At 33.3% G+C, this 11,008-nt stretch overlaps 3 protein-coding genes across 3 annotated transcripts; all 3 read right to left on the bottom strand.

Annotated features, from left to right (window-relative positions):
- Positions 1 to 3,482: 3,482 nt before the first annotated feature.
- Positions 3,483 to 4,178, bottom strand: LOC139874769 (uncharacterized). The gene has a single exon (XM_071862169.1). It carries the CDS (start codon positions 4,176 to 4,178, stop codon positions 3,483 to 3,485), a length of 696 nt encoding a protein of 231 aa, XP_071718270.1.
- Positions 4,179 to 5,354: 1,176 nt separating this feature from the next.
- On the bottom strand, positions 5,355 to 9,506 carry LOC139874768 (uncharacterized). The gene is made up of 5 exons (XM_071862168.1): positions 8,436 to 9,506; positions 7,586 to 8,376; positions 7,247 to 7,506; positions 5,937 to 6,170; positions 5,355 to 5,674 (listed from the first exon to the last, which is right to left on the bottom strand). Exons 1-5 carry the CDS (start codon positions 9,504 to 9,506, stop codon positions 5,355 to 5,357), a joined length of 2,676 nt encoding a protein of 891 aa, XP_071718269.1.
- Positions 9,507 to 9,662: 156 nt separating this feature from the next.
- On the bottom strand, positions 9,663 to 10,529 carry LOC139874767 (uncharacterized). Its single transcript, XM_071862167.1, has one exon. The coding sequence runs from the start codon at positions 10,527 to 10,529 to the stop codon at positions 9,663 to 9,665; it is 867 nt and encodes a 288-aa protein (XP_071718268.1).
- Between the last annotated feature and the right edge of the window lie 479 nt (positions 10,530 to 11,008).

Below are 11,008 nucleotides of genomic sequence, written 5' to 3'. Positions count from 1 at the left end.
TAGCGGTGCGCTAATCCCCCACATTCCTCCCCCTGCATGTTTAGGTGCTGTTGATGGGATCGGAACTTGATGTAGAAAACATGTTTGACTAGCAACTCTGATGTGGACATTTGTAACCGTGTTTGTAATAAAGTAACACCGTTTGTGAAAGTTAAACTTAAGCTTTTGTACTAATGTAATTAATGTGGTGTTTTATTAACTAAGACTTCCGCTGTGTTATAAAAAAAATGGTCGGTGTTACATAAATACTACTATGTGTGATTATGCGAAGAAAAACAATATTGTTGGTATTTAATTGTTCTTTTATTAACATTTTTATATTATTTTTATTGGTTGCACCTCAATATTGCTCAAAGGTAATTAATGTCCAAGATGCATAACCAAAAACAAAAACTAAAATCATGGAGATGATCACAACGGGTAGTTTAGTCCCCCTGCTGTCTAAAAAAAAAATTAAAAAAAATGGCATGCATCAAAGGAATACATACCTTTGACTAATTTAACAATATCTTGAAGTTTTGAATAGACATAACTGAAGATAATTTTTATTGGGTTTTTCACCGATCTTCCATCTACTTATTTCACCACGAAAAACAACTATCATTTTCATATTCTACATTAATCAATGTGTAAACAAAAAAAAAAACTAAATATTTAAAGCAGACTAACAAAATCAAACATAAGAATCAGTAGTCTATAAAACAAAAGTCACAAAGTAAACATAAAGAAAAAAATAATAAAAAAATTGCACATACTGTTCACAAAACATAGATCATCTATCATCATCTATCTATCATCATCTATGAACATCAAAAGCCAAATATTTACAAATAAATGAATGTAGTAAAATAAAAAGTGAAGGAAACAACAACCTGAATAGTTAAACGGGTCAGAGAAAGTGCATGCTGATGCAATTGGCATGGGAACTGATGAAGTAGTCACTCCAGCAACCATGCCAGAAATAGCAGTAGCTGAAATTAGGTAACGATGATAAACATAAGGCACCGTATCAATTACAATAGTGCAACAGCTAATTTGTCACAGAAACGACCACAACGACGAAGACGAAACATAAAACCAGGAAAATCAAAAATACTAATGAAAAAAAGATATTACTTAAATGTAATAAAAAAAAATAAAAAAAATAAAAATAATAAACAACTTACTACAAAGTGCGTAAGTGCGGTGTTAAGTAAAACCCAAACTGACACAAATCGAAAATACTAACAAACAAATGAACAAAAGTTAGTTCACTATTATTGAATAATATAAAAACGTGAATTGGAAGTTAAAATATGAGATGGTAACACACAAGTTTCCCGTAAACATGTTGGAATGCCTTGACAAACCCCTCTGCATCAGTTTGTAACAACAATTGAACATATTTCAATGTTTGATGCACAAATCTGATTTTTTATAGGAATGAACAGGGATTATAGAAGCCTGATCGTACCTTTATCTGAGTGATATCCAAGCCATGATTTGTGCGTCAAACATTGCAGTTGAATCGATTGTGACTGTAAGTTGAATTTCTTCGCAGATCGAAACCCTAATTTTCTCACAAATCTTCACTCGTATTTAATCAATCAGGAAAAAACCCTAAGTTGCGGCCCAGATTTGATACGATTCTAACTAGATTCAAAGAAAATGAGATAAGCTGTGTTGCTAGCGTCGATGATTTGGGAGAGGAAGCTAGGGTTTTGTTTTCTCTGGAATCGATGGGTTTAATTTCTTAGTCATCTTTCTAAAGTATATTTGATAACTCCCAATTGAAGGAAACCCCTAAATTTGTTAGAAGGCTACCGTGTTTTTTTTATTAGAATGGTATTTTAGGGATGGATTATATGTAAAATTGATTTATTAGTTGATTTTTTTAGTGAATGATTAAGAACCGTTAGATCAAGGGGTATTATAATGTAATTTTCTAATCTAATGGTAATAAAGGGGGTTTTGGAAATATTTATTAGCTAATCGAGACTCTCTTTTAATGTATATAGTGATTATTATTATTATTATTATTATTATTATTATTATTATTATTATTATTATTATTATTATTATTATTATTATTATTATTATTATTATTATTATTATTCTTATTCTTATTCTTATTCTTATTCTTATTATTATTATTATTATTATTATTATTATTATTATTATTATTATTATTATTATTATTATTATTATTATTATTATTATTATATAATTAAAAATTCACTCTTAAAATCATAAATATGATGATTAACCCTCTATATTAATTTACAGTAAAAAAGTGAAAAGAAAAATTACTCTATTACTCTATCTACTTAATAGTTGACTCTTAGAGCATAAATTTAATTAATCCTCTACATTAAACTATTATTATCTTTACTCTATTTACCTAAAGTTAAGTTCTCGAATCATAAATATATATAAATATGGATATGAATATAATTATTATAAAAATAATTATAATTATACATAAATCTATATACATATATAATAATGCTTTAAAATTTGAGTTTTTGATTGTATTTATGAGTAGTTACACATCCACTAGATGATACGAGTAGTAAAAAGTAAAAAAAAAATGGTTGAAAAATAACAATAAATAAGTTACTAACCACTCTATTTATCTGAAATTGGGTCATATAATTATAATAACAATAATAAATATGTAACTTGTACATAAATCTATATATCTATCTATCATCTATGTATATAATAATAATAATAATAATAATAATAATAATAATAATAATAAATTATTATTATTATTATTATTATTATTATTATTATTATTATTATTATTATTATTATTATTATTATTATTATTATTTTAATTAATACTTTAACGGTCGAGTTTTTGAGTGTATCTATGATTAATTACGCATGTACTAAATAATGTTGAGCAGTAAAAAGTAAAAAATGTAAAATTACTAACAACCCATTATGTATTGTGTATGCATTTAAATTTAACTAAAGATTTTTTTTTTTTTCGAAAGATATATTTTATATCACGAAATCAGGGCACAAGAAGGGGGCCCAAATCCCGTTTACACGAGATCGAAAACATACAGGAGCTAACTACTTTAAGTGTACAATGGAAACAAAACTATAAACATACAAACAAGAAATCGACCGAAAGCATGAAGCGATGAAAGTTGCGGAGCTTGCAACAGAGAACTTGCACCCATATTTAAACAAGAGATGACCGCGGATCCAGAATCCAATTGAGCCAATCCATCTTCCGGTTCTTGACACGATTAATTAGTAACTTAATTTGAGTGTCTCTTTAGTTTCTCATAATAATTAAAATTTGAATAGCAGTTTTGTAACTCTCAAGGTATTATGAAAAGTTATTTCTATGCCTATATATAACTATAAATATAATTATAATAAGGGTTAAAGCTATAATAAGCTATATACTTTCAATTTTGTTCCAATGTAGGCTATATACTCAGAAAAATATCAATGTAGGTTATATACTCGTAAATAGGCTATCACCTCCAGAACTTCAACAGAAGAGAATTGGGCCCACTTACAAGAAAATCTTCTAAGTGGGCCGGTACATGGGCTAATTTTAAACTGGCCCAATCGAAAACAGGAACATAATGAGCAGGCGGTTTGAAAAGCTTTGCAAAATAGTCCACAACAAACTGTTTAATGACACAAGGATCTTCTTCCCAGGATCCATTCATTTTTAAACCTGTAATATGAGACGACTGTTTCTTGATTCGAGAGACAAGATGAAAAAACTTAGAGTTCTTATCACCCAATTTTAACCAATGGTAATGGAATTGGATTCTGCGTTTTGAGTCGATGCGAATTTTTAACTTCTTTTTAAGCAATTTCAATTCGGCCAGTGAAGCTAATTCGATATCAGTTAAGTCTCTTGATTTAAAACAATTTTTTAGGAACTTGATATCATTAGTGCAGACTTGAACACTAATCTCATCTTGACTTTTATGAGATATACACCAATCTTTTATATCTGCTTTCAGAAGACGTAATCTTTTAGCAATAATGAAGGCGGCCCATCCATTAACCTGATACCCTTCCCACTTTGTTTCACAGAAAGATAGAAAATCACGACCCGAAAACCAGGAGTTGTTGAACCTTAACAGTTTTGGACCCCAATAGCTTAATTTGTTTCCCCATATGATGGGCTTATGATCAGGTTTATCCGTTTGGGCCATTTGTAAGATTTCTTCGGGCCAAAGAGAAGATCATTCAACATTAACAAGGACTCGATCAATACAAGAAAACTTTCCATTTGGGCCTTCTCAAGTGAACTCGTCGTTAGACAATGCTTGATCAAATAAAGAAGCATTTAGAATGAACTCATTAAACACTAGAATACTGTTATGATCGATACATTCTCTCAACCTTTCATCAGGGTGACAAACAGCATTGAAGTCACCCAAAAAACAAAGGGGACCCGGCCAATTTAGTGCGATATCCTTTAGTTGTGACCACACTAGTTTTTTCTTGCTATCAAGATTAGGAGCATAAACATTTACAATAAGAACTAAAAGGTTTGAAGGATGATACCTTAATACTGTAGCGATCCAGTATCTCCTTTTCCATGTTTCAATCATAGAAAAAACATCAGAGGATAGCAGTCCACCTGATCTTCCACATGCTCCAACTTGGACGGAATCGAAAATGTAATTTTTTCATATTTCATTGAGAACGGTTTGTCGAACTACCTTAACCATAGTTTCTTGGATTAATAGAAATTGTATTTGAAATCGATTGACCAACGAACCAGCTAAACTACCTCTTGACTTATTACCTAGGCCACGGGTATTCCATGAGGCTAGCCTCATGATTTTGAGCTTATCATTGGGGTATAATCTTCGGCCATGTTCTCCATGAGAACGCAAAATTATAAAATTCTTCCTTATATGTTATCTTTTTTCACCTAAATTCTTAGACACCTTTTACATTACTCTATAAAGATGAACTTTGGCCGTCGATGTGGTTAATTTCGCTTGAAGTATCGAAGATATCTGATATGTTTGGAACATCATCAAACCATTTGGATTCTTTATCTTTTGACTTGTTTTTCGAAGAAACTTTTGGTTGTAATAGAATTTCTTTTTAGCAGGAAGATAAGTTGCACTGTTTTTGGATTTCTTCACAAGAACTACGGCACACACTACTGATGCATTTGTTCTAGGATAAAGAATTGGCAGCTGACTTTTCGAGGAGTTTTGAAGCGAAGGAAACTTCTTGATTAAGAAAGGAAGTTATCTTTGGAGAAGATTTGGGAAGATTAACAGTAGAAACTGGGTGGTTTTTTGGGGAAATTTGTTGGAGGGTAGGATAGTCATTTTTCTTGAGATTAAAAGGTAAATCTTGGGTTGTGTTCAAGTCAACTGCTGAAAGTAACTGTCCTTTAGAGTCCTTTTTTCTTTTGATTCATCCTTATCAAAAGATTGGAACAGGTTCTTTTTTATATCATCTGCCACACTCAATGAGCCATGCTTTTTGTTTTTTTGAGACCAAACCGCTTTAGACACCTTCTCTAATGAATTGTGAATCTCAACGGTAACATTAGTCTTTTTTAGACTTTGAATTTTTGATTTTCCAACAATTTCAGACATTTCACCTTCCTCCGGCAACTGTTCCGGTGACAAATCATGACCGGAAAACTCATTTTGAAAAGAAGTTTTTAAATGTTCAGCCTCTTTCAACAATAAGATCATCATCAATAATTACAACATCTTGATCGTAAGATATTTCTTCCACCCATAACTCACAAACAGAAGAATTAGCTACATTCGTCGTGACCATTTTATCGATAGGGCCAGGATTAAACACTTCGATCACAGCAAAAGCTACATCTGCTCTTTTGAGGCTATACGAAGTGCTATTGATATGAATAACTCTTCAAAAATTTTGTGCCACTTCAATAGTACAATTAGGGCCTCAACAATCAAAGGGGATACCTGAAATTGCAATTTTGGCGAATCTTGTGTACTTGTTTATACGTTTAACCATCGGAACTACCTCCAAAAATTCCAATTCATATAGAGTTGGACCCCTCTTCATTTGTTTAAAGCTAGCTTCATCTGTGCATTGAACAATAACGCCAAATAAACCCCAAGCCGAAATTGATTTGATTGCAATAAATCGACTTTTTAACCAATTGAACAATTTTGCTGCTGAGATTGGTTGTTTATCTACAATTAATGCGGACAGGTGTATACGGTTACAAATATCAGAATTTTGGGACAAGTTTATGGAAGGTAAACTGGAATTGTATGTTGATTTTGTGATTGTGGTTCAAAATTTGGGAAAGCATCAACATTTAACTCTTTATTTTCATATCCAATAAAGAGCTTTCTACCATTAACACGCATGTCGTTCAGTGATTTTAAAGCGTTAGAGACCTGGTTAATGTGTTGGAATTTAACAAAAGCAAAAGATCGGTCTCTTTTCCAGGAGATCCCTTGAATTGTGCGGTAATTTTGGAAGAGATTTTGGATCGTTAATTGATCAGAGAACCGTGACAAATTTCCTAATAAAATGGAAGATTTTGCCGGAAATTAGGATGGTTATATTGATTAGGCTTTGATTTGGAAGAAGATTGGTTTTTGTGGAAGAAATTGTTGTTGATTAAGATTGAATTTGGGTAAGTAGGTTTGAAAGTTTGAGAGGAATTTGAAGACATTTTTTTTTACGTATAAAACTTATTGAATGGTTAAGATTAAAAATAAGGGAAAATAATGGCTGCAAAAGTATGCAGCGTACTACCGACATGTCCGGCACAAAAACGGTGACGTTTCAATATATTTGTTTATTATTGACCATAACCAACCATGACCCACCTCTTTCTTTTTATTTAAATTTTTTTTTGAACAACCATTTCTTTTTATTTTAATTATTAAAATATCATGATATCATTATATGCATGTTTTTTGACCTCACCTTTAACGTTTCATATTAGATTTAATATTTTTTTTATTCCAACTATCAGTAGTAAATATAATAGTAGCCATACTAGAATTCTAAGACTAACTATTATTGATACTTTTTTTTTTTTTTTTTTGAAAAGCAATAAATTTATTCAACACAAAAACAAGCAACAAGTAGCTTGGCCAAACAAAACGACCCACAAAAGAAACAACAAACACGAAATCACACGAACAACGACAAAAACAAGAAACACGAAATAAGATGCGGAGATTGCATCGCACAAACAACTAGACTAAATAAGATTCCGGTTTTGTGAGCCAAATGTTCCAATCGATGTTACAGTTTTTTGCTCTTCTTGAAATCCAATCAAACGTGATAACTTGTATTTCATTGAGTGCGACTGGAGCATTCCAAGACTTTCCATGGAAAACCATATTGTTCCGATTTTTCCAAATAAAATACGCACTTATCCAAATCACCGCAAGCCAAATAGACGGAGCCCCAGATGGGCTATCACTAAGAAGCTCAGAAATTGAGAAGTAGTTGAAATTTCCACGACTCCACCATTTGAAGATACGATTCCATACCGCTTGAGCGTGGCTACAAAAAATTAGAGTATAAACAACCGATTCTAAGTCATCATCGCAAAGCGGGCATCGAACCGTGTGTAAATCTATGCCTCTTTTTTCTAACTCTATTCGAACGGGCAATCTTTTTTTCAGAACACGCCATACAAATAGCTCGACTTTTTTTTGGCACAAGAGAATTCCAAATTGTTGCATCAATACCTTGATTATTAATGTTCAACAAATGTTCATCAGTAAGAGACGATAGATTTTTAACCGTGAATTTACCACTTGATGAGAGACTCCATCTCCAACCGTCAGGCTCAGAATGATTCAAAGATATGTTGCCAATGAGATGTAAAAGCTCATGTAATTCGTCCCTTGTTCTCCCCCTCGGTTCCCGAATCCATTCCAAAACGACTGCACCGATCACGCCTTCATTTGCTGCATTTGCTGTTGCGTTAGCAGCACCTGAAAGTCGCTCATTGACAGAAATATTTGGGTTGTTTTCCAGACGAAATAACCTGGGGAACATAACTCGCAAACTGTTATTGCCGATCCAGTTGTCGTACCAAAATGAAGTAGATGAACCGTCTCCTATAGTCTTCTCGAAGGAAGTTAAGAATGGAACTTGCAAATCTTGAATGTGTTTCCCTGCACGAATAATATTATTCCAAACACCTATAGTCGAAGGATGGGAAGACCCATACTCAGACAATAGGTTACCAAGAGGACCATGAATGCTACGAATTACTTTAACCCACAAAGCGTTGGTTTCGGTTTTAAACCTCCACCACCACTTTTCGAGTAAAGCAAGGTTCTTACTTTTTAGACTCACAATGCTTAAACCCCCCGCCCCGTATGGTTTGATGACATCCTCCCATTTCACCCATGATATTTTTTCCTGGATAAATCCCCGCCCCAAAAAAAGGATCGACGCAAACTCTCAAGATATTTAAGTACACACGGCGGGGCACGGTATAGCGAGAAATAGTACAACGGAAGACTATTTAGAACCGACTTAACGAGAGTTAATCTACCACCAAACGACAACGAACCCTTATTCCAATCCGATAAACGCTTCTTAAATTTCTCAATAATCGGATTCCAAGAATTCAATTTATTCATTTTTGTACCAATCGGAAGCCCAAGATAAATAAAAGGTAATTTTTCGGCTAGGCATCCCATCCTACGAGCCATAACGTGTAACTCTGAATTGTTAACACCGGCACCGTACAAGCAACTTTTTTGAAAGTTCACTTTTAGATCCGAAGTAAGTTCGAAACACTTGAGAATATTTATCAACCCGAGAGCATTTAAATTGTTCCATTCCCCGAAAAAAATGGTGTCATCCGCGTATTGAAGATGCGAGATTACCACATTATCATTCCCGACTTTAACACCTTGATATAACCCTCTATCCAACGCCGCCTTTGTGAGAATATTTAAACCTTCCGTGGCAAGAATGAAAAGAAAAGGTGATAAATGGTTACCTTGTCTAACACCTCTTCCCAAATGGAATTCTCGAGTAGGCGAGCCATTAACCAAAATCGAAATAGATGCGGATTTTAAGCATGAAAGGATCCACATTCTCCATTTAAGTCCAAACCCCATACAATGCATTACTTCCATCAAAAAATCCCAATTTAGACAATCAAAGGCCTTTTCAAAATCTACTTTAAAGATTAAGCCTTTCTTTTTAGTAGAGCTAATGAACTCAAGAGTTTCGTTTGCAATTAAAGCACCATCTAATAAATACCTTCCTTTTAAGAAAGCGGATTGTTCCGATCCAACAAGGCCCGGGATAACTTGCCTAAGCCTATTAGATAAAAGTTTAGCAATGATTTTATAATAACTACTAATTAAGCTAATAGGCCGGTAGTCCCCAAAACTCATCGGGTCCGCTTTCTTAGGGATTAACGTAATAAAAGAAGCATTACAACCCTTCAAAATTTCTCCGTTTTCCCAAAACCATTGAATTGCCGCAAATAGATCTTTCTTGATTACATCCCAAAATTTCTTGAAAAATAACATGTTGAAACCATCGGGTCCGGGTGCCTTGTCACTCCCACATCATTTTATAGCATCGAGAATTTCATTTTCTTCAAAAGGTGATTCTAGGCTAGAAGCATTTTCTAATGTCAATGAAGGGTAATGAAGATCTTCCATACTTGGTCTGTCATTATTTTGTCATTCAAAAATGTGCGAAAAGTGTTTAAAAGCCTCTTCCTTAATCACACTTGGTTCCTCATTCCACATACCATTTATCGAAATACCATTAATGTTGTTTTTGTTGTTTCGATTACGAATTAAAGAATGAAAGTACTTAGTATTCTCATCACCTTCCAAAATCCATCTAACCCGCGCTTTTTGTTTTAACATGTTTCTCTTAACTCGCTCTTTTTCCATCCACTTCAATCTTGCATCTTTCCACATTGCGGTCTCATTTTGATCAAGATTTACATTTTCAGGCTTCAACTCAAGGCTACAAGCAATATTTTTGTAAGTCTCAATTTCACCATCCAGTGATCCGAACCTTTGATTACATTTAGCTTTTAAAGTCAACTTAAGACGTTTAAGCTTATTTCTGAATAGGCAATCTAAGCGAGAACCGCTTCCTGTATCTTCTAACCAAGAATCTTTAATGACTTGCTCAATACCATCTATTTTCAACCATTCATCGAAGACTTTAATTGGTTTCGGCCCGAAATTTTTTTCTTCATCTTTCAATAAAATTGGACAATGGTCCGACAAGGTTCTATCTAAAGCAACAGATGATAGATGCGACCACATAAGATTGAAAGTATTAGAGGTGAGAAACCGATCTAACTTACTATGCTTTATACCGTCTTCACTCACCCGAGTAAACTTACGACCTCCCAAAGGTAAATCAATTAGTCCATTAGATGCAATAAAGTTGTTGAAACGTCTAGCCCTACTTGGAATGAACTCACAGTTAAGTCTTTCATCTTCTTCTCGCACTTCATTAAAATCTCCACACAATACATACGGTTCATCTCCAAAAGCCGCAATCTTGACTGATAAAGAATCCCACATACTTATTTTGTCTGCGTCATTATGTGGCCCGTAGACGTTTATGAGATTGAGATATTGACCAGAGCTTCTCCATGTTCCTCGAATACCAATAAAAAAAATATCACTGTTAGTACTACATACATTTTTGAAGTAAGAATAGCTTATTTGCATGAGAACAAACAAAGAGTAAAATTGTTCCAATTGTTCCAACTCGAATAAAACCAAAATTGTTCCAATTGTTGGAACTTAAATGAGACCAAAATTAACAAAATGCAATTTGAGTACTGCATACTTCCAGTTGTTCCAAAAATAAAACCAAGGAAAAATAATAGCTACTCTAGAAAAAGTCCATAAATCCAGCAAGACCACACCCTAGTGATGTGCTTTAGTCATCTGACAACACAATATAAGATTCATTACAATTTAGGCACACAAGAGTAACAATTTGCATTATTTAACTTCAACAAACCTTTTTCGCTTGACATCCAGTTTTAATGTGA

Source organism: Rutidosis leptorrhynchoides, chromosome 11 (genome assembly GCF_046630445.1).
Source record: "Rutidosis leptorrhynchoides isolate AG116_Rl617_1_P2 chromosome 11, CSIRO_AGI_Rlap_v1, whole genome shotgun sequence".
Taxonomy (NCBI): Eukaryota; Viridiplantae; Streptophyta; class Magnoliopsida; order Asterales; family Asteraceae; genus Rutidosis; species Rutidosis leptorrhynchoides.
The sequence above is the reverse complement of the archived record's forward strand: the minus strand, read 5'-3'. Positions and strand labels throughout refer to the sequence as shown.

Excerpts from the sequence above, each read along its gene's own strand:
- LOC139874768 (XM_071862168.1), bottom strand. The coding sequence starts at position 9,506 with ATGTTATTTTTCAAGAAATTTTGGGATGTAATCAAGAAAGATCTATTT. Across the intron at positions 8,377-8,435 it reads TATACCGTGCCCCGCCGTGT|GAAAAAATATCATGGGTGAA; the intron begins GTACTTAAATAT and ends GGATTTATCCAG. Across the intron at positions 5,675-5,936 it reads CGCCAAAATTGCAATTTCAG|AGGCTGAACATTTAAAAACT; the intron begins GTATCCCCTTTG and ends TATTGTTGAAAG.
- LOC139874767 (XM_071862167.1), bottom strand. The coding sequence starts at position 10,529 with ATGTGGGATTCTTTATCAGTCAAGATTGCGGCTTTTGGAGATGAACCG.
- LOC139874769 (XM_071862169.1), bottom strand. The coding sequence starts at position 4,178 with ATGGCCCAAACGGATAAACCTGATCATAAGCCCATCATATGGGGAAAC.